Source organism: Epinephelus fuscoguttatus, linkage group LG16 (assembly GCF_011397635.1).
Source record: "Epinephelus fuscoguttatus linkage group LG16, E.fuscoguttatus.final_Chr_v1".
Lineage (NCBI taxonomy): Eukaryota > Metazoa > Chordata > Actinopteri > Perciformes > Serranidae > Epinephelus > Epinephelus fuscoguttatus.
The window spans coordinates 19,323,665-19,348,082 of record NC_064767.1 but is presented as its reverse complement, the minus strand read 5'-3'; the positions used below and the strand labels follow the sequence as shown (position 1 = coordinate 19,348,082).

The window sequence follows — 24,418 nt, the reverse complement described above, 5'->3', positions numbered from 1 at the left end:
ACATGCCTCCCCCTCCTCTCCATTACGCAACCACCATGAATAATCCATTAAAAAACCTCTTTATCATAATCTATATGCTCCGGGTTGCATAAGTCTTGGAGCTCACAGCAGAGACACACTGATGATGAAAACATATACTCGCCGCAGAATATTCTACAGGACGGGAGCTCTCAGAAAACAATGTGTTGCTCTTGGCTGAAATCAAACTCCACAGCGAACACCTCCCAGTTACTGGTAACAACAATTCAGCGGAGGACCCAAACAAATGAAACCACATAATCCAAGCGCTCCTAATTCAATATGACTTTAATTCATCAAACTCTCGACAGCACTAAAGCACTAAAATGTTTTCCCAACTAACAAATAAGGCACATTTTGGAATGCCGTTTCATGGACATGAAAAACAGACCTGTGGTCTACTCTCGAAACCATGACTGTCCTTGTTTCCCCCAAAAAATCATTGTCTTCCCTACCTCACGCCTGTGTTCTGTCCAATTCAAATATTACATTATTGCAATATTGCAATACAAACATCGACAGTAAAGAATACAAACATAACTTTTCCAAGATGACCACATAAGTGTTAACACATTACATTCAGTAAATATGTATTATTCGTAGAGGCTACACTAGCGGTAAATGAAATACTTCAGGACTACTAACAATCAGAAGTTGCTGATAATGTTAAAAACAATATGTACTGTAGCAAACTATTTAAATAAGTATACATTGCACAAAATAATGTTTCATCCAAAACCAAACACATGCACATGCAAACTCTAAAATAGTTCTTTGTCACACACGCTTTCTTGACAAAAGTATACACTCCCCTAAACTACTAATAACAACGTAACATCTTATAATAGTTTCTTGTCATTGCTGCTTTAAGCAAACTACATCTCACAGTTTATCGTGCTTATACAGTGGTGAGTATCCGTCACTAATTAAGAGGAAAAAAAAAAGATTTCTGCATGTTAACACAATACATATCTTCATAATATTGTTTACAAAATGAATACATGCGACTGTATGGATGTAAATGGCAGCTCGTAATTAGTTACATATAGCAACTGAATAACATTGTGGGTTATTCAACACTGATAACATCATAAAACAAAACACACAAAAAATACAATGGCTTATAATTGAGAAAGGGTATTAATTATGTACCAGCGATTTTTTTCATTTCATAATATTCTATGTAGACATCAATATTTCCTTCTTAGTGTAACTTTGTTGCATATTCTATACAAAAAGTGTTGTAAAAAATCTTTCCATAAATATTTCTGCAGGATAAACCCCTCAGATTATTGTAAAACATAAAGAAAAAAAACTCCCAGCTTTGTTTATTTCTCAGCAATAGGCCCTTCTTCACACACACAAAAAAGCTTCAATATTGCATAACACTTTAAAAGAGCTACTATCCTTGATAATGATGGCCATCAAATATATACATAACAACAGTCTTATCTTTGTCAGGGATTTAACTCTTGAGTTTTGCAGATTGCTTTAAAATTTTCAACATCTATTAAGTGTTCCAAAATACACATCTCATTCATAGAAAATAACAAATTTGAACTGAAAAGGTACTAGAAAAGTCAAGTATATGAAATTCAAGACATTACGTCTGAAGGCAGATTTTTTTTCTTCAAATCTATTGTATCAACTGCTTCCATTGGCTCTTGATTTGCCATTTAAAATGGCCTCCTCAGATCATGTCTCTGGGCTGAATCAAACTCTCTAACAGGATTTCTCTTTATTCTGCCAGAACACGGTGAATCACAATAACATTGTTACTTGTTTATGAGGTTAGTTCATAAGGCATCATTGGTATCCTTTCATTACAGCCACACGGTATGATGTGGACGATAGATGTAAAGACCTTTTTAGGTTAATGTCATCACACAGAGCAAAAAGAAAGACGATGTTAACAGTAAGAAAAATGGATTGTTCCCAGCTACGAGGAGAGTCTTTCATTCAGATTAGGTCTCTAACTTTTGGTGATAAAGATACGCAAATTCCTTCCTTTAAACAGAGCACTCCACCAGTTTTACTCGCAAGGTTTACTTTACTCATCACAGGGAGTATGAGTTGTCTTATGTCTTCTGTAGCTCTGGAGGAGCTTTGTCAAGTCTCAGGCTACATCCACACTAAAGTCAGTTTCTCCTATCAGTGTCCGGAGAATCAGGTCCAGACATTGTCCAGAATTTCCCGTTCACACATGCTTCACACAACGGGAAATCGTCCGTGTCAGAGACATTCACACCTACCGGGAAGACTCTGTTTGGTTTGGGCAAGGCTTGGTGCCTGGGTAGAGTGTGCCGGAGGCAGGACACGATGAGGATAACACCGCGGTCACATATCTGAGTCTTGTACTGTTTCTTTAATTTGTCTGACAATTTCGGCTTCAGTCTTTACCGACAGAATTTACGAAGCATGTCATCTCTTCGGTCACGCATTTTCACTGCCATTTTCGCGTAAATGACCCGTCTTCTTCACCCTTGCATGTTTTCTTTCTTCTAGTTTTGTGCAAGCCTCATGATAGAAGCATCATCGATTAACCCATTCTGCAGACTATTACGTGCTCTATTCACACATGGGCTCAATTGGACATTACACGGATTTTGTTCTAGGGAGCTGGGAGGGTAAAATCTGTTTAATGTCTGATTCAACTGATTTGGACGTCTGTGATCTTAGGGCCTGTGTCAACATGGCTTTTTTTCCTCAGCGCCAGTGTCTTCTTTATTATTTTTGTTCCCAGTTGTTCTCAATGAGTAGTGGCACGGTGGTGCAGTGGTTAGCACTGTCACCTCACAGCAAGAGGGTCCCAGATTCAAATCCAGGGTGGGGGGTTCGGTATGGTGTTTGCATGTTCTGCCTGTGTCAGCGTGGGTGTTCTCCGGGGTACTCCGGCTTCCTCCCACAGTCCAAAGACATGCAGGTTAATTGGTGACTCTAAATTGTCCATAGGTGTGAAAGTCAGTGTGAATGGTTGTCTGTCTCTATGTGTCAGCCCTGTGATAGTCTGGTGACCTGTCCAAGGTGTACCCCGCCTCTTGCCCAGTGTCAGCTGGGATAGGCTCCAGCCCCCCCACAACCCCCAGCAGGATAAGTGGTTACAGAAAATAAAAATGAATCAATAAGGAGCAAGTGTATGCTATCATCGTTAGCTTTGTAAGCTTAAAGTAAATTGTGTCAACCCTCTGTTAATGTAGCATCACGTTAGCTACCTAGCTAATGTTACTGTCAAGATACTGTTTGTTTTTTATGAATCGCTGGGATGACGCACTCTTTGAGTGCTTTTCTACTAAAAAAACCCCACTGTGGACACATGCCTTTGCATACAGCTCTTTTGGGTAATGTCTAGAAGATTTCAGGTTTGCAGTGCATGTGTGAAAGGGGCTTAATTCAATTTGATTTTAAAATTAAAATGATTTCCGTACACATGAGCGTTCTAGCACCATTTCAGAAATGATCTCCGTCAGTAATAACAGGTTTACAGTTGTTTTCAAAAGGGGGGTTAGGGGTTCAGAAACACTGGAGTCATGTAGACGCTCTGCAAAAATGTAGCAGAAGTAGTGCGTTTTCAAACGAAAGCGTATTAGTGTGGATGTAGCCTTAGAAAATAACCCTGGTGATGTCATAATGGTGTCATCACGCTTATCTCAGCTTGGGCTTGGAGACACATTTTTAACAAAAAGCCTGCGTTACAAACTGGGGATTAAGAGTTTGAAAGACTGGGGCATTCATCAGGCGGTGGAAGTCTGCTGAAAAATGCTATTGAGTTGCATTATGGGAAAGGTAGGATCCAGCATATTTGAAGCTTGAGCCATACCAGGGAATAAAGGTATTGTTATCTCAGCCTCTGCTACATTGATATCAGGTATTTTTGTGTCTCTCGCAAGCCTTCCAACTTTGTGGATCTGCTCTGGAGTGCCCCTTTAACTTCACAGATGGAATTTAGCTAAATTTCCCAAAACTGTAAGGTACCATAATCAGCCACTACGAGCTCTCCCACTGAGGCCAGCGACCATGTATATTTTTTGACAAAACCCACAGTTCCTTTGATAAACACAACTACAATAGATAAAAGAAACAAAGAGTGAGGTCCACAGTTTCATGCGCGACTCCGGTCTGTTGTGATGATCGACTAAGAAATAACATCTTTGTGGATATTCCATGACAACAGACCGCAGTAGGATTGTTATTGCCAGCTGGAAATGCTGTTTCAGCCCGTGCCTCCAACTCAGCAAACTGTGTTGAAGCGAACACCCACCATGCCAGTTCAAACTAATAGAGGAACTACATCAATTTCTTGTCCTTTGTCACATCTTGAACCTGCGTTAAACTTACTATGCATCACAGTTACCACATGCACTAAAACTGCTCTGTTTCTGGGCCTACCCCCACTTGACTTTTCCCAATTTCAATCAGCCTCCTAGTCCTGATACTTCAGAATGATGTAAATCTTTTTAAGGCACATACAGTATGTTACAGTATAAAATATATAGTCAACCAGCTTTTATAAGGCTAGAAATACAGTACATATACAATAGTTCACAATTCCTATGCTAAGGTTCCTTGAAAGGCAGGTTTCTATCAAAACTACATTACTTTCCTCTGTAGTGCTTTAGATATGCACTGTGATATATGTAAACAGGATGTGTCCTTCTCGCTCTTTAAAGACATTGGTTTATAATAGTAGGCACTTATATTCCTAAAAAATAATATAAGTCTAAACTGAATTCATCATCACTTTCTATATATCCTTAATTCTTCAGCATCAACACTTCACATTCAGCCCTCCAATATCAAATCTTATTTTTCTCAACCAACCTGAAAATCATTGCAGTTCTGCAAAACTTCACTTCCCTCTCGACACTCTTTACACTGCATTCGATTGTTGGACATAGTTTTTAAGGGTGCAAGCTCTTGGAAAGTTTCTGTTTAGCTTCATTGATTCCACTTTGGCAGCCAGGCATCAACTGGCACTTAAATGTGAACTAAAATGTCTTTTTGATTCTCTGTCAAACCAAAATCTGCTTTTTTATTTGACTAATTTGAAATTGGAATCTAATCAGAGTGGTTACATCTAATCATAGACTGTATATAGAGATGAACGGCATGACAGGTCCCCAAAAGTGAAGCCAAAACATCTCGACAGCCCCATGGTGGCTGGCTGCAGAGTAATGCGGGATTTATACGTCTGCATAAAATCATCCCCGTACCTATGGACCCTATGCTGTAGCCTGATGTGCACCTCCCCAGAAATGTACACGTTGCGGCGACGCAGGCCTCCTGTCTATTTTTGTGAGCAGAAACCATTTCCCTCAGTGGAAACAAAGCTTTTATATACTTTAATTTCACAGATAAGAAACAATAAATTGTGAAAACAATTAAACCTACACAAAAATAGCATCTTAAGTCTCTTGTGTGATTTATCCTGGCTTCACATGAGTGGAGAAAAAGTCCACTAGTCCCTAGGCTAATTTATACAATGTAAAATGCCATAGGCTTGTGCTAATAACGTTAGCATGTTATATTTGTTTGGAAAACATGTTTAGTATACAACAGTTGTTTTGTGAGTTGTAATGGAGCTGAATTTTGTAATGTTACTTTTTTTAAATGTTGCTGTTGTCCCTGGCTTCATATCCTACAGGAAAAGTCTGTTAGCTGCTAGGCTAATTTACACAATGTAAAATGCCATAGCCTTGTGCTAAAAACATTAGCATGTTGTATTTGTGGGGAAAATGTGTCCAGCAAAAGACACATGCTTTATCTGTGAATGCTGCGAGTTATAATGAAGCTGATTTGTGTACTTGTGTTAGAAATCGTAGCTATTAAGCCATGTTTAATGTGTGTTTTGAATCAACTCAGCTTTCACAGAAAGCACACAGCTGACTAGTTTTTTGGAGGTGTAACTGCAGAGTGACACAAACACACCACCGCACAAGTATGAAAGCTCACAATGGCATAGGCTCTGCTTAGAGCTGATGCACAAGTATAAATCCCTCTTAAGTTTGGTTTTAATTAGTTATTTGATGCTATAAAAAGGGGGTTGACTCACAATTGAGTCAGATGGGTATAGAGGCGGACCGTAGATACTATGGCTACATTTGCATATCGCTACAGTGCGGACTCAGGCTCCAAATGACGTGACCAGCACTAGATGGCAGCGCCAGTGTCGGAATATTTTGGAAGAAGTCGATAGAAGTCGCTCATCTTTATAAACAGTCTATGGGCTTTACGTGTGAACACTTAAACTTCTAAAATCCTGTTTTATAATTGCAATCAAAATGTAGCAAGCAGTTGATTTTTTTTTCAAGTGCTTTGAAAAACTGAATATTCAACTCAAACTGCGTGGACGGCAAGATTATTGTTACTAAAACTAGAGCTGTTTTCCTTCTCAGCTGACCTTCTTGGGATTTCAAAATTAACACAACTTACCTATCTAACATACACACCTATCTAACACTATAGATAACTGTACTAACTTTGTGTGGCAACAAAAATACTTCAGGGAGGGTGAATGAAACCTTATCTGTTAGCAACGCACTAAATCTAGAAGAGGAGCGACTGAACCTACAGTAGTTTCTAAAGACACGTGGAAGCAGTTACACAATAATGTGATATACAAACATACAAAACATTTCTTTATGTCCCAGTTAAAATTCAAATTGCACACTAGACAACAAGAAAATAAATAGGCCAAATGTAAGCTAGGGATGTATGGCACATTGTCCCTCAGTTAATTCACAGTTAATAAGATGTGCTGTTGACCCAAATACGGCAAGACATCAAAGGCCTCGAATACATTATACCGTCATGAGAGGCCCGGGTTAAACGTTCGTCACATTACCACACACTTCACTTGGCAGGGAAATGGAAGGCAGATCTCTGTAAACACAAAGCCAACAAACCCCAAGGTGAGGTAATCTATTGAGACCAATACTGTCAGTGACTCAAATGACGCTAATTCATCGATATATGATTAGCTGTTGTTAAACATCAGGTTGGATCAGTGGGGTTATGTGGTTTCTGATGCATGAGGCACAAAAAGTCACTGATTTTGGCGAGTTTTTGCTTTTGATGAAGAGCACTTTTGAGAGATTGATCCTAAGTTAACGTCTCATTCCTGGATGAAATCTTCAATACTGTCATTGGGAAAAAAGCATAATGATTAAAAATCCACGGGTGGTTGAGAAGAGGGACAGGAAGGATTAGAGCTACTGTCTATATTTGAGGCATCTGAGAGAAGGAGGGGAAGACGTGAGGAGGAAAGGACGCCATGCTGTGTGCAGGGCAGGGATGAGGGAAACCTTAATGTAAAGGGAGGAAGTTAACAGCCTTGATGGAGAATGAGCAATAGGACTTGGGACACAAAAGTTGCTCTCTGACTCTTTCTCTGATTAAAGATGATTATTGCACACGGCGGCAGTAGTAGCCCAGGACTTTACATTTCTCGCACAGGTGTTGCGGGTGCTCCTTACTCTGGTCAGACACATCCAGGCCGTCCGGCTTCTCTAAGGGGCGCTGAGGATACAAACAGAGAACCAATAATGAGTCATATTAAACACTGAAGCGAAGCAAGGAGCACACATAAACCTCTGAGTTATGCAAGCAGTTTCTTTGGCACCAGATCCAGCTTAGCTATACTCCTAACTACCTTGGCCTCCAACATTACGCCCATATTCTTCAGACCAGACGTGTACTAAACACAATTAGTTGCAGAGATATGGCAACACACCATCAGCTCTGGAAACTTTGCAGCACACTTTAACAACCTGGTATTAAAGAAAAAGATCCAGTGTGCATTTGATCATGATGGCCCGTATGGAAATATGAGCACACTGCTACGGCAATGGCTTTCTTGGAATCATTATCGAGGACGAAGGGGAATCTATCTGGGCCAGCACGTTTCGAGGTTATTTTAACAATCTGTCTGGAAAATTTTATTTCCCATCTATTGTTCTTTTCTCATTTGAGCTCCTTTGCAAAACGGCTATTTATTCCAAGTGGTCTAACTAAAGGAAAGCAGGTTACCATGGGTCACTACAAGGAGATATTTCAGTCGTCCACTAATGAGTCTGCCAGGAAGTGTTGAGACTTTACTATCGGCATGTCAAAGACATAAGGTCCTTGAGGAACGCTGGAAAATCTGATGTATATTTTATGGGGTCCCCTCAGCTGTAAGAAGGAGCTGGGTTCAAGCCCCTGTGCTGCAGGCATCTTCCCTGTTGAAGTGTCCTTGAGCAAGTAGCTGCAGTCTGAGTTCTTCCCATTTGGAGAAGTTAAAGGGAATGTTCCCCTTCAGCTATCAATGACGTATAGCTTTATGTGGTATTTCTGTTTGGCAGAGAAGCAGGAATTACATGAAAGAATTTTTAGGTTTCTTTGTGGTGTTGGTGTTGGAGACACAATAGGGTTCTTTAACCACACACACAAAAAATGTGTAAATACAACTTAGTGAAAGGTTTTTAAATATTAGCAAGCCAGAAATATGCTAGTACTAATCAGTCAAAATAGCTCTTGAGCTCATTTCTATTTTCTTTGTACTGTGCATAGATGTATAATAATAACAACTCCATACATGATGGGAAGATGGCGCCTATTTAGTCCCAACGGAATTGCTGTCTGGTGCATAAGTGTTTCTCCCACTGGCTCTGCCTGCGAGTTCCCGCTCAGCTCATAGACTTTACATTGTGATGACATCACAGATTTATTTTTAAATCGCTTTTCTCAGCGTGAGGAAAGTTTTACAAATATAATGGCTCAAAAATTCATAATAGAAAAAGTCGGATTTACAAATGTCACTTTTATAATGGTGGTCTATGGCAAAAAATGCCTTTTGGGTCCAGTGGACACTCGAGGTATTGCGAAAAATTGGAACCAAGGCTGAATAGCATTTCTGGGGGCCAGGTATTGTTACATTTACCTACCTCATGGCATTTTGTGCCCAGGATTGTACATCATTTTATTAAATTAAGAATAATAGAAATGGGCAAAAAAAATCTCTGAGCTAGCAAGCCTGCTAATTATCATTTAACAAGCTTTAAATGTCAGTTAGCATGTTTGTTAGCTTTATTGCTAAAGGGGCTATTGATTGAAAACAGTCATTCTTTTGTGAGTTATACTTCTCAAATAGACGCTGTACCGACCTTACCCTACACTGTAGCCTACGCCTTAGCCTGACTTGCATCTCCCCAGAAATGTAACTTCACGTTGCGGCGACGCAGACCTCCTGTCTATTTTTGTAAGCTGAAACCATTTCCCTCAGTGGAAACAAAGCTTTTATTTATTTTAATTTCACAGATAAGGAACAATAAATTGTGAAGCCAATAAAGCCCCCAAAGCATTTTAAGTCTTGTGTGTGATTTATCCTGGCTTCATATGAGCAGAGGAAATCTCTGCTCGTCGCTAGGTTAATTTATTCAATGTAAAATACCATAAGCTTGTGCTAATAATGTTAGCATGTTATATTTGTTTGGAAAACGTGTTTAGTATGAGACAATTGTTTTGTCAGTGAACCTTTTGAGTTGTAATGGGGCCGAATTAACGTTACCTTTGTTAAATGTTGCTGTTGTCCCTGGCTTCATATGAGTAGAAGAAAAGTCAGCTAGCTGCCAGGCTAATTTATACAAAGTAAAATGCCATAGGCTTGTGCTAAAAACATTAGCATGTTGTATTTGTGGGGAAAATGCATCCAGCAAAAGACAAGTGCTTTGTCTGTGAATGCTGCGAGTTATAATGAAGCCAATCTGTAAACTTGTGTTTGAAATTGTCGCTGTAAAGCCATGTTTAATGTGTGTTCTGAATCAACTAAACTTTACAGCACTTCACAGAAACCCCACTGCCGACTAGTGTTTTGGAGGTGTAACTGCAGAGTGCCACGGACACATCATCACACAAGTATAAATGCTCATAACAGCGTATGCCACGTGCGTAGGTGATGGCGTAGGCTCTGCATAGAGCTGATGCACAAGTATAAATTCTGCTTTATAACTCAGACAGAGGAGGGTTAAATAAACATGGATGGAGCAACATAGGAAAGCCTAATAAGCCACGTTAGGTTAGCTTCCTCCATTTTGACTGCTCTCTTCTCTCAAAGCTTAGTGCTGTCATGACGGCTTACTATTAATCAACAGCATAAATTCACATGTCAAAGTTCAGCAAAGTTAAAATCTGCACAAGATTTGCACAGATACTTTACTTGCCCACTGCAACCGAATCCGCTGAAATGTTAGCGTTTTAAAAGCTGGTGTGACCTGCTGCAGTAAATCAGTGAGTAAATCAAACTGAAGCTGTAAAAGTTGGGGGGACAAAAGTCTAATTTTGCAGAGTAAGAAGGACATGTCCCCATCATACCCGATGGAAATTATGCCCTTGGTTAAAACCGAATGCGCTGGGTGTCCAAGAAATATATTTCCCACCTTACATGGACAAATATTTTATGCATGTGGATCAGATTGGAAAATACATATTCAGGTTATTTATGGGAATCCGCAGGGCGGGAGGGAGCCGTGCTGAGAGGCTGAACTCTTTGATACCCGAGGACACAGAGGTTAGTGGTCCATTTCAAACGCTGACAGGGGGGAAATATGTTAAGTGGGTGACATTGCAAATGCAGGGAATTTGCTTGCCTGTGTGTAGCTTTGCCACAAGACACAGAGGCAGAGAAGAGGGAGGTTTCTCACCAGTGGAAAAAACAAAAGGGTTTTAAATGCAGTCTTTAATGCAGTATAGTTAATATTCTTGGTTAAGATCTCACACTGATGGAGATGCTAATGAATAAACACAAGATTTGGACTAAATAATGGACTGGGAATGTTGCATTTAGGGTAATTTTGTCTTACAGCATCTCGTCTGCCTTATTTATGTAAGTGTTAACAAAGCAGAGCATGGTCAGCCGTGGTATTCAGAGAACGAGCAGGGCCTCAAGCACTAATCCTAACTTTATTTCAGGAAGTGGAATTGGAAGAATGTGGAAAAGCATAAATATTAAAAGATGAAGTGTCGCGGATAAATATATCTCGAGCTGAAGAAAACAGAGCAGATTCTTTCTCAGGCGATCCATCTGTTTAGTCAACAGTGTGCAAGGAAAACTCTGCGAGGTTAAGCCCAACGGACACCTCACCAGCATGTTAATTCCCTCTGAGTGTTTGCTGTTCGGAAAAACACTTCACAGCATTTTGGCTAATATGATTTCACTTTTTGGTGTTATTAAATGTGAGAGGAGTTCCTGCAGCTGTAAGCCTCAATTACCTCAGAGTTAGTCTGTGTCTGAGAGACGTTAATGAAGGAATATTTGTCAGGAGATTTGATGACAATCCGTACACAATCCCAAATTTTTACCAGTCAGGAAATGCAGTTAGTTTATTCAGTGCTGGTTTATTACCAAAGGGGCAAAAGCAATTGTTAGTGGTATGATTTTTATTCTGTTTTAATGAGGCCATCTGGAATATCCTCAAGACAATATGCAGCCACGCAAACCAGAGTCTGGACTCTGTTAACTTTGGTTGAGATGATTCAATATACCGCTTAAACAATGTGTATGAGTAATGTTTTTGTACTTTAAGGCATTACTGTGAATTCTCAGAGAGCGGACATCATACTGGAGGGTGAAGTACCTGTTTGTGTGGATAGACGTTGATGTGGCATTTGATACATTCTTGTCCCATGTTGGCCCAGGAGTTGCCACTCATCCACTTCCTCTTACACTTGGGGCACTTATACTCTCCAAAACATCGCTTCTTCCCCTGGTAGGGTGTCAGCCCTTCACCTTTGGGTCTGGCCTGTGAAGAACAAAACAAAAAATGTGGAGAAGTCATTACTTTTAACATTCTTGTCCAGATAAATAAAACTTTAGCAGCGCAGATTAGAATGACATTTTCAAGGGAACCTCTTGGACAGTAATGGATGTTGAGCTTTGACAGCAGGGTGTGTCCATCCTTGTCGTGCTAATATATCCAACTTCATCACACAGCACACTCCTACACACAATTTTGGCACAATGTGTGGTTGTGTAATTGACATTTACTTACATTACAGCTGTGTTAAATTACTCCTCTGATTCTCATGAGGGAGATGATTACGAACAGTCAGTCAGCCATGAAAAAAGCACTAGCCCGAGGGCAATATTGTTGGGAGGAGCCGCTGCGATGACTTCATGCTGGCAACTTTATTTAGGCCACTGTAACAGCATTGGGGAAAAGAGTCGTTTTTCCCCCTAAAAGCATGCCACAAACAAACGTACTGCTTATGTCATCAAAAGGATAACTCATAAACTGTCCTCAGTGCTGCCAAAAGAAACCCAAATGTACACTGATTAGTATGTTTGTCAGGGCTTGTCATTATCAATTTGAAGCTCAAGCATAAAAAAAAAGAGAAAACTCATCCCAGAACATGCATCTGCCTGGTGACTGTCATTATGAGCCTGGGAGTGGTTATTTTTCTAAACAAAATACTTCAATTTGGAGTACTGAGGAATTGTTATTTTATCTCAAACTTTAAAAATGCTTTCTTGCGCAGATGGAAATCTGATACGACAGAAATAAGTAATCTTAATGCACAGCATGCAACTGATGGCAGCTTTCCAGGAGGTTAGGAAAGTCTCTGCATTCAAAGTGAAATCAGACCTGTCCAATCCACTCCCGATTCTCCTGCAAGCCTGCAGATTGTTTTCATAATCACTTTAGCGTTGGCCGCACATTTTGGAGGGATGTAGGGGGTACGGGCCGATGAGAATGAGAGGAGGGGTATGGCCTGTACCTCTGGTCTTCCCTTATTTTGTCCCGGCCCATGTGTGAGTAATAGGAACTTTAATCAGCAGCATCTGGCGCTGTCCTTATAGACGTCAGCAGTTTGCATCAGCACCAGCAAGCCAACGCTAAGTATGAGCGGCTGTGCTTCATTCTGGCCCCTCAACAGCATGACCTCAACCCCACTGTCAGCTTCGCATCTCCCACTGTGACAGCACGCTGGCTGGAAAATCTGACTTCTGCTGGCCTGCAGCACACCCAGTCTATATGCACTGACAGGGCTGTCTCGATGCAATCAATGGGCAATCTCAAGGACAATGCCATGGCAACATTTTGTTTGGATGCTCTCCTAAGAAATGATTTAGCTACAATATGATCCGACTACAAACATTCTGCTGCTCTTAAAAACCCCAAACACAAAGCAGTTTTTAGGTTTCTGCTGTGCTACGACTCACCACTATGACATCTAATAGAATAAATCAGACTAATTTAACATTTGAAAATAAACTACAATCAGAGTGCCAGGTGTACTACCCAGGAGGTCTAACCTTAATCCTCGTTATTCATTTGGAAATGTGAACATAGCCAAATTTCCTGTTACAGCTGTTTGTTCAAATGTACAAAATCTCCCCCTGATACTGCAGCCAGGACTCAGCAGGACAGAAACAGCACTCATCCTCCTCATGACCATTCCTCTCCCGCTCCCCGCTGCTTCGAGGGTCTGGCCTTGGCCTTTGGCTGCACGTCACGCTCTGTCTGCAGCTGAGTGCTTTCAGATTAGATACGACCCTGTTTGCAATCAATTTGAAGATGCTCCTGATGTGCACACAGCAAATGGATTATCTGTCCAGTCCAGATGAAAAAGTAGATGCAATGTTTATGACTAGGTTGTGCAGCTGTGTCCAAAAGAGAGTTTTCAAATTCAAGAAAGGTGTATGTATAATTGTAACTCTATCTATTTTGATATTTTTAAAAAGTAATTTTTCATGAAAAATGTCAAACATTCGCTGGTTTCCTTTCCCCTTATTTGAGGATTTAAAGCTTTTCTTTTTCCTCTATGATAGTTAGGGGTGGGGTATAAATTGATACAGCATAGTATCGCAATATTTTTGTGTCACAGTATCGTATCGTCACACAATACCAGGTATCAATTTTTTAATTATAAAAATGATAAATATCACAAATACAAATTAAACTTAAGGTAGCCTACTAGAACAATATTATCAGTTGCTTTTTAAGTCCACTAAATCCGTTTTGCTGCAAAAAAAAATGGCTTAAGTGAGATGAACAGACTGAAAACTTTATCTTATTAGATAAAACAGATGTTGACAAAGTTGTGATTCCCACTAAACCTAAACTTAATGTCTTTGAGTTTAAGTATGGTGCTTGAATAAAAACCTAAAATCATTAGCAGCAGAGCAATTGACTGTTGATACATTTGTTTCTTTTGAGTAACATCAAATTAACACAACAGGTAAAATGATTAACATGGAAGTTGGTTAAAAAAAAATTAAGCGACAACCTCCGGGATTGAAAAATGAAGCTAATATGGAACAGCAGTATCTCGAATGGCCACTTGGGGCTGGCTCCAAAAGTGAGTCAATCCCCATGTTAACTGCCCAACAACTATATAGCATAAATTAACATGTTTACAGCATGATACAAAAACACTTTTTGTCTCTATAGCTAATTTCGACATACATGATAGCTGTGCGGGGATGGATTTTTATGTAACTCAGCCTTTAACATTTTATTAAGGCTTAAAGTTACACATATTTAAGGGCAGGGCCAGTTGAGTGACAGGCTGTCTGTGAGGTGTCACTACAGTTTGTGAATCAGATCCACCGGTTCCACCCTCTCGTCCAAATATGGTCATGTCTGGCCATAAAAAACAAGATGGTGACATCCAAAATGCCTAACTTGAAGCTTCAAAATGTCAGTTCCCAAATCAATGGGTGACATCACTGTTGTGCATAACATGATTTTGCCAAATAAGACAGTCGTCAAAATTCCATTGTGCTTCTTCACAGCCAAGCTAGTTTTCCAAATTAAAGTTAATACAATTGAACAAAATCCTCAGTAACACTGAACAAAAACCTTGTGAATGTGTTAACTGCAGGAATTTGCAACTGAAAAATTATATTATCCTGACTCTTTGTAAGTGAATGGCCCACTATTTAGCATAGCCTACCTGCTTAGCAAGCTAACTTGCTAACATTCTATGCTAATGGAAAGCTTACTTGTTAGCATAGCCTACATAGTCAGCAAGCTAATTCACCAATATTCTCGTCTATTGGCAGGTTTACTCATTAGCACGGCCAACCTACTTAGCAAGCTAACTCACTAACATTCAAGTCTATTAGCAAGCTTGTTAGCAAAGCCAACCTAGTTAGCAAGCTAACTCACTTACATTCTAGCATATTGGCAAGCTTACTTGTTAGCATAGCCTACCTGCTTAGCGAGCTAATTTACCAATATTCACGTCTATTGGCAAGTTTCCTCATTAGCATAGCCAACTTAGTTAGCAAGCTAACTCGCAAACCTCGCAGTAGCCTAAAAGGGTTTTGTTCAATGCTATTGAGGATTTTGTTTAATTGTACTAATTTGGGAAAACTAGCTTAGCGCTGAAGAAGCACAAAAGATTTTTGAAAGAAGTACAGGAGCAGCACAGTGATGATGTCAGAGGGCTGTGATTGGCTGACTGCAGTATTGGTCCAGGAACATGATGTGGGATTTTGATCCAGGAGCGTGTCCTCCTCAGTCTATGGTAAAAATGCACCAATAACATAATAGAAAATGCACTGAATGAACCAATTTCTCATATAGAATATGTCACCTCCACCACACATCCTGCTCATGCAAATTTGGTTTTCACAACGGCAAAGTCAACCACAACTTATTTGGACATTTGGAGTTATAAGTCTGAGTATTACACTCACATTGCGGTCAGTTGTTCCCAGGCCATTGCAACACATTGCCTCTCATGGAGGTCTCAGATCAAGAGCAAGCTTCGGTTCTGAAGTCATAAACTTTACAGGCACAGTTGGTACTGCACATTCCCATGGACATCCAAACACGTGGGAATGAATGTCACAATAACATCTGGACTGCTCTGCCACCTCCACTGAGGCAGCCTGAGAAATATGGTGCTAGATTCAGGGCAGCAGCTAATGAAGAAAGCTTTGGGTTTTTTCACATACGTACAGGGCCTGTCTAACCATTTACACTGGTGAAGTGGATAACACATCAAAACCCCCGGCCATAAACACTAGAATGCCTGAGCAAATGTTTTAGTAAGGCTTGATTTCCAGGAAAACAACCACGCTTTGCTGCCTTCAGAGTAACATTTACAAACCATTCACGATACACACAGCACAATGACTAAATTAATGGAACTGCGTCATCACACCACACAACACTCTGGAGATGAGCCTGTACGGGAGGATGTGTTTTGTTTTCCTTTGCTCTCTACAAATAAAGGCATTCAAGCCGGTGCCAGGGTAAGAGCTAAATGGACATATCTGAGCCATTTAGAGCATTTTAGGTGTCCGCCAAGTGTAAGCAAAGCTTTGAAACAGTAAATCGGTTGATGGTGTTCTTGCCAGGAGATGGCGAGCGGTGTTTGTCATATCACTTTGACAGTGCCAGCTTGCATTGAGTCAATGTTTGTTTATGTCCCAGAGGCTACAGCCCCGCGTGTTGAGATAAGGGTCACTGTGTGTGTGTGTGTGTGTGTGTGTGTGTGTATGTGTGTAGATGACAGTGTCCATAGAGGAGACCAAGTAGCTCCATGACCACAACTAGTTGACCACATCCTCCTTTGGTCCAGTTCACAGCAGGGACTCATCATATCGCAAACACCACAGGTCAGTGAACTGTTAAATGAAGCATATACAGTACACACGTGATACACACATTCACTGATGCAATCTCTACGCACAACATGGCCACACACAATGCCTCTGTCTCCCCTTGTCCTCTCTAACACCCAGACATAAGTGCACAAACACAGACACAAACACACACTCAACAAATTCCACATCCACAGTATTATACACTCTTGAGACACAACTGGAAAGTCTTGGTTTCCTGCGCTACTCCCACTCAGAGTTTAGCCCTGCTACAAGGACGCAGATCATTCTTTGGCCTATATCGCAGGATTAATGAGCTCGCAAACTGCATTGAATAGAATAAACAGAGCTGCGCGAAGGACAATAAAACAAAAAGGGAGACAAATATGAGACATGAAAGAACAAGACGAACAGAAACAGGAGGAAGCTCATTAAGATGGAGAAAGATATTAACTGAGTCTGAGTCTCGAAACAGCCTCCTGCTCCTCCAGGACTCTGTAACCATGGGGGTCTAAAAACCTGCTGCTCTAAGAATCAGACTTCAACATCCACACACACACACACACACACACACACAAGGAGAAAAAAGAAAGCAGACAAATACCACAAGCCCCACAGTCGCTCCAGCCAACTGCGTAGAGACCCTCCAATCAGCCCCTCTCAGGAGGGTGGAGAACGGGAAGGAGAAACTGGGAGAAAGAGAGAGAAAGGAGGAGGAAATCTAAATCCAAAGCAGATGGCCTCCATAGGGGCAGAACACGAGAAACACTGAGAGCCGTCGTAAAATCGCTGCTCTGCTTTCAATTAGGCCATACATTTCAGAGACAGAGCGAGGGAGAGAGGTGGGGGGATAAAACAGCGTTAACTAACCGCTGTAGCACTGGCCACAACTACAGTGGATTGGACTCATTATTATGTGGAGGAATGTGGAGACGATTCTCTGGGGGGTCGAGTTTAAAGACACATATGTTGAACAAACAGATATTAGGAATTTGAAGCAGGTAGTTCACTGAATCGTTAGAGGTGTGTTTAAGTAAGCGATCCCGGTCCAGACGACACTGCGATGTCTTTAAATGTCAGGGTTATTCAGGTAATACCGTGAAATTGATTACAAGGTATGCAGCCCAGGCATCCCACTCTGAAATTGCAGTTTGAATATCACTCTGCCACAAAACCATCTTGAAACTCTGCCCCAGTGCAAATCATAAAAAAGATGTCTATTACTGACCACTGGAAAAAAATGTGGTCCAGACCGCTGTCTGAGGCCTAAAGGTGATCTCGCATTTGTGTTGATCCTACATTCCAGGCTAAGAGTAATGGCCAGTGAACAGACACCAGACTGTGTACTCGCAGACACTCGCCCCAAAACCTGAACCCTTAATCCTCTGTCTCCAGCAACAAGATAGGTTAGCCTTGGTTTAATATTAGACGTCCAACATCCAAGCCAAACCTTAGATTCTAAAAGACCGCTACTTTCAAGGTTGTGGATATGGGATTTCATACTTACTCGACATATTAGGGGAGACATCTACCTACGGTTGATTTGGGCTCCACATACTGCCCACAGTCAGTCCACGGACAACAAATGCGAGGAGACAGCGCTGACAGTAGAGCTTGGGTTTTTATGCAAATGCTGCATGCCATTCAGCGGTTTGTCCGCCCGTGTGAGAAAACAAGGGATTTGGTGGGTAGAACAACATTGAGGCTTTGGAAAAGGGTTGGTAGTAATTGTACACAACCACTTCTCTGGTCTGGATTTGGAAGGCAGGGTCTTTGTTGGGAAACATGGCTCAGCTGTATATGAATAATGCAGAGTCTTTGGATGTTTGAAATGTCTTCACATGAACATAAACATTTGAAAAGAGACGGTTTGTTGGATTGTACAGAAAGAGAAAACCAACAAAAGCACTAAGTGCAACATAAGGGAAACAAATGTATTCTTTATGAGTTCATTTACATGAATTTTCTAACATAAACTTTAAACAAAGCAACGCCTCAAACCGAGGCTCTTTCCTTCCAGTACACAGACTTGATGTGATTTATGATAATGTGAGATTCTTATGCGCAGTTTGATGTTCCCATCACAGCACCGTAGAGTTGCACGATCACTGAGAGCCAGACAGGTCAATGAGTCACAGCACAAGCCTCCCATTCAGCGAAGCAAAATACACTGTAAAAGGAATATAGCCTGAGGGTGTTTGTCAGACCACACCAGAAGGAAGAGAAGCGTTTGTCAGGTCATTCGGGGCGAGTTATACTTTTATGATTCTTTGCGCACAGTTTGGTTTGGGTCGACCACATCAAGGCAATTCAGATGTGACTGCTGCAAAGTCACATAGTTTCACGCATTACATTATGTGATGTGGTGTTCCAGTCCATATGGCATTTGGGCTACGTTCACACTACAAGCCTTTAATGCACAATTTAAATGTATTGCTTGAATGCGATTGTTTTTGTTTGGCTGTTCACATAATTTTTTTTTTTTAATGTGGCCAATATCAGATTCAAGCGTGACCTGGTCACAGGCCAGAACGGACCAGCAAATGTTAAAGAACAATATCAAAGATGCTCGTTATAAATGAATTCATAGGTTTTACTTTACTCCTTCTAAGCTGTACAGGATGGGTCAACTGGCTAATCATTTATTTTGGAAATGTCAGATGGAAACAGGAACTTTTCTAGCTGTAATCTGGGAACGTAAACTGATAAAAAGTTGAGGATCACACAAGGAAGTGGTTGGGTACAACGGTACCTAAGTCGCCAAGCTATACCTTCTGGGGGACCGAACAGAATTGACGAATGTCTCAAAATATGACCTTGTTGTGATAAATGTAGGGGTCGTCACAGCTGCTCGAGCAGTCCTCAGTTTCTGGAAGAGTACGTCACCTCGAGATTATGGAAAATGGAAGGAATCTATGTCAGAAATTGTGTCACAGGAACACGTTAGCTTGGGTAAGCAATGAAGTTGAAAGCTTTAAGGGTCATGGGAAGATTTCATCCAAAATTTCAGGATGTGAAGGGCCGCTTTTAACAACATCTGTCCGTTGCACTTTTCCTCCATGTTTGTATTCAGTGAATGACCAGCGCAGCTTTGGGATGAATGTTGTTCCACAGTGACGTAACAGTCGCAGAAATTGCGATCGGACTGAGAATGAGGCTACATTGCAAAATGTCAGGCCTGTATTTGATTTTGGACCATATGTGAGGGTCTTGTTCAGACTGCCAGCCCAAGTCATATTTTTTGGCGTATACAGATTGAATCCAGATTGATTTTAGGAAGTTTGGACAGCAAGAAAACATATGAAATGCAATTTCAAATGCAAATCTGATCCAAACCACATTTCAACATGGTTTGAAAAGTGATTCCAATCGGATTTCTGCAGATATGTCTCGGTCTGGTCGCTCCGGTCACTTAAATCAGATTACAAAGTGTCTTTGGCACAACGCATGACAGTAACGTAAAATCTAGAGTCAAGGAAGGGCTTGGGCGGATCTATGCTGTTACTAACAGGGTGCTAAAGAGGTCAACATGAGGAACAACAGTCTGTGGACAGATGCCAGAATAAATTGTCTGGAGGGCAAAATGATGAACTTCTATTTCTCATGCTTACGTGTTGCTGTGTAAGTGATGCCTTTGTTGTTTGGCTATTTGGAAAGAAACAAATCTGAGTCACGTATGAGCAGAAAAAAAACCCAGACTTGGATCTGAATGCAGCCTTTGAAAAAGAAAGACAGAAAACAAAAAAGCACCCTTTGACACTTTTTTTTTTGTTTAAACTCTTTCTTAGTTAAGTCATCGCATCCTTCACCATCACTAACCGCACTATCTGACATCACAGCGACTAAAGATCAGAGAACCAGGGCCAAGTGAGGGCGTGCAGATGGCCACTGCTTCAAGCCTCTCACAAGAATGACACTGTCACCACCTCAGCTGTGTCTCACTGCACACAGAACAAGCATTTTTTTATTGGCTGTTTCCGCTGCTGGACTAAACAGCCCCGACCCTGTGCCAAAACCTCAGCCAGGTGCATTATAGGGACTATTTATCAATCCCACCATGCACTACAAGTTCTAAATACGGCCACTGTTTTCTGTGCGTCTCTCTTTTTCGCTGCCATCTTTCTCACCTCTCTCCCTCTCGCTCTCTCTGGATGGCTCCTTCGCTGGTGCAGCTGTCTCTTTCTAATGCCTGTAAAGAAAAGTGGCTGAGGCTGAAAGTGATGGAAGGAACAGGTGTGCTGTTTAAGTGATAAATTTGCCCTTACTCGAGCACAATGCACCTCAGTTTAAAACAACAATCGCCCCCGAACGGGCCTGAGCTGAGGAAACAGACAATATAGTCAGGCTGCCACAGGCTGGGGCCGGAGAAACACGCAGTCAAATAAGTAAGTAGAACAAACATGTTAATTACAGTCACATGCAGTTAATCAAAGTATACATTTTGTGCCTAATAATTCCACCTAATGACCTAAGACGTCATTGTGCATTGCATGTGTTGCCCCAATAATGAGGACAGTGTTTGTGACACTTTTTTTTTTTCCAAGATCCCCACCATAATCACTCCTCTAAAACTCTCCCCGCCTTTGGAAACAATTGCAGAGTTATTACAAAGCAAAGCCATGTTTTTCAAGTATCCCAGATAGAGCTGCCTTAATCCTGGCCTGCTGGCACAAGCCCCAAACTGCTGGGCTGCTCCCCAGCGTTCCGTAGCGCTCCGATCACTAGCTAGCATCTGGAAACCATCAGTGTAAACAAAGGAGCAGCGGAGGAGCTCAGGCCCCGCTCTGCCTCTCCGCATCCCCCAGGACATCACTCAGAGAGCAACACAAGAACACCAAAACCTGTGTGTGTTGCATTTCTGCAAGTGCGTCCGTGCACGTAGCTGTGTCTGCTCTTGTGTCTTCATCTTGGGATCTTTATTTGGTTTAGCTGCAGTTCAGAAAGAGATAGATTTACAGATAGAGCGGATGGGGTTCAGTCCACAATGTTAGCTTTGAGTCTTTTGGAGTTTTTGTTTGGTTTGCTCATTAAGCGTAGCATTTGTGATAAGACTCCTAATTGCTTTAATGTGGTTTCAGTTAGCGTGCTAGCCTTAGCGGCCTGCCTTACGAATGCTACAAGGGGTAGAGGCAGGAGCCTGGATGTGGTTTAAACCTGAGAACTGGTTCTCCTCTGTGAAACATCAGAAAAGATCAAAGCATCAATCTCGCCTGATCCTGCGCTGAGACACGACAAGGAAATATTTCCTGCACTTTTCGTAATAGTGTTTCAGTAACCATATATCTATTAATCATGCGGTTTGGTCTCTTACAGTGCAGCTGAAACCTCCAAAAATGTGGTTCATGGAGCTTTTAAACACTGAACCTCACACTTAAGCAAACTCTATGACGCTTGTAAACACACACCACAGAGGAAAGCGGGGTTTTGTAGTTGTGTCTGCAACCTGTTACAGCAGAAAAGAAAGGGTGTTATTAGCCTTCATGAACACAAATGTTTTCACCATAGATGTGGTTTTCGCTTTGCTCATGCATTTTAGCATCATCAAGCTTATAATATTCTCCGTTTAATCTACAAAATGTTGGGCTACACATGATCACTGGGACTCTGAACTGCCTCGTATTCCTTCGGTTGCTCCACAGCTCCACATCTACAACTGCTGAAATAAGCATTCTTATCTCGTACAGTTGTCTCTAAATATAAACCTCAGCATTACACAATCATGTACTGCACATAACCCCAATCACACACGCTTGATCTGGTGCACACGCTAACATTTGTGCCAAATGTATGTATGCATTTAGCCTACACACATAATGCAAACCTTTTCTCACCCAGACACACAGTTCAACACCACAGTCATACGTTGTTCGTTCAGATTTCACAAATCAAACCAACAGAAAATACCATACTGTCTTGAATATTTAAAAAAATATGTGTACATAATAATCTCAACCTCACACACTGCTACTTATTTTCTACTGTAAAATACAATGCATTTATCATATATGTCATCCGTGTCCACTGATTTCTATATTACCCAGCTACATTAAGCTGCGTTGCTTAAATAGACATTAAAGCTGTTTAAAAGTACTCAGTCACCTCATTCATTGTGAGTGTGGTGACAAGCAGAGAGCTGGCATCACAGTGCTACTTTCAGGAAGCTATTTGTAACACTTTCCCCTGACCGGGTGCTAAATATGTACATGCACATATGAATCTAACACTTGAAAAACACATTGACATGTAAGCTGTCAATCTATACTGTGCCAGTGTCTTATGCATTGAAAAAATAGACTCTTTTGTAATATAAGTCAGCGAGTGGTATGTGAGCTTATTAGATATGACTTCCCATTACTACTCAGCTAGGACTCGCCTGAACCTGCGCTGCACTCATGTGGGTCAGGGTGCTATTCTTAAAAAGGTTTCATGTTCTAGAAGCTCTTTATTTTAGCAAGTGACATTTCATTAACACTATAAAAAGCGGTTTACTCACAATAGCACATCCCAGTTGTTTCCAGGTCTAAATATGCAGATGAGGCATCTGTGCCGTCATGAAATCTTTTGCTGTATTTATCTCACATGTAATGTGTAAGGGGGAAGCAGCGGATAGTAGTAGCAGACAAAGAATAGTAAAAATGTTACATGGTAATGGAACCATGACAATCTTCGTATATAATCAAATCCACAGCTATTTTAAAACTTCAATCTTAAAGGAACAGTTCACCTCAAATTCAAAAATACATTTAAAACATGTAAAACTACTTTAAAAGCCTCTTTACTATATTTAAAATATCATAATTCCATCTTTAAATATCTATCTCATATTGCGGTGCGTCAACAACTTTTTTTCTTGCCAAAAAATACATGATACAAGATTACATTTGAACACATCATGTGAACGTTATAATTCACTTTCTCCCACTACTCATTTCCACCACATCATAATGCAACTCAGTGCAACCATTGTTAGCTGTGCTCGCTCTGCTCCTGCTGATGTTGACATGGATTTGTTATGTCGATAGTGAGATTACTTTTCATCCCGACAGTGTCCCAGGGAAGATCTCTGTTCTTTCCAAACATGTTGTCAGTTGCACCCAGGATGACAGGATGCACAAGCACAAGCCTTTCGTCCATGAGCAGATGCACACTTCCTTCTGCACAGTGATACAGTTGTCGAGTGTACTTCACTAGCAAGAAAAAAATTCCTGCATAAAACTGCTCACAGCAAGGTCTGTGAGTTATCTTAAGTAACTGGGTCATGATTCCTGGAAAGAGACATTGCTGTCGAGTTTCTCAAATGTGTGTTTTGGTGGTTTGAGCACCACAAGCCAAGCGCCATCAAGCTCCATTATATTTGAGAGAAGGCAGAAGTCTTTATGGCTGATGCCTCCAACACTCAGCAACTCACACCAACACAATCTAGATTGATGAACAGCTCCACAGTGAAGAGGAAAGATATGTGTTTTTGATTTGAGCGTGAACTGACGCTTTAGCAGACCACATAAAGTTTACAAACCTACATGCAAATCTCACCAGTGAAGTCTATTTAAGGTGGACAGCAGTGCATTTAAAGTGACCTGAACCTAAATATTTCTAAGTAAACAGCGACGCTTGAGGTTACAAGTTCTTCCCTTGTGGGTTTCTGGGTTTGACCACTGCGATCACAAGACTTTATAAATGGGTTTGTTATCTCACTGTGATACAGAGGGGAGGATGTCAAGAGGACAACCACTCCAACTGTTTTAAAGAATAACCACAAGTCCATTTCCAGCTCCATGGAGACGCCAAAATAGTTCAGTAAGAAATGGC

General features: G+C 41.0%; 1 protein-coding gene across 1 annotated transcript in view; it reads right to left on the bottom strand.

Moving 5' to 3' along the window:
- Window positions 1–288: 288 nt before the first annotated feature.
- zcchc24 (zinc finger, CCHC domain containing 24) overlaps window positions 289–24,418 on the bottom strand; it is a 48,166-nt gene continuing 24,036 nt past the window's right edge. Inside the window, exons 3-4 of the mRNA XM_049599830.1 lie at window positions 11,628–11,792; window positions 289–7,533 (exon numbers count right to left, since the gene is read on the bottom strand). Coding sequence (XP_049455787.1) covers window positions 7,420–7,533; window positions 11,628–11,792 — 279 coding nt within the window. The 3' untranslated portion in view covers window positions 289–7,419. The remainder of the gene's footprint in view (window positions 7,534–11,627; window positions 11,793–24,418) is intronic.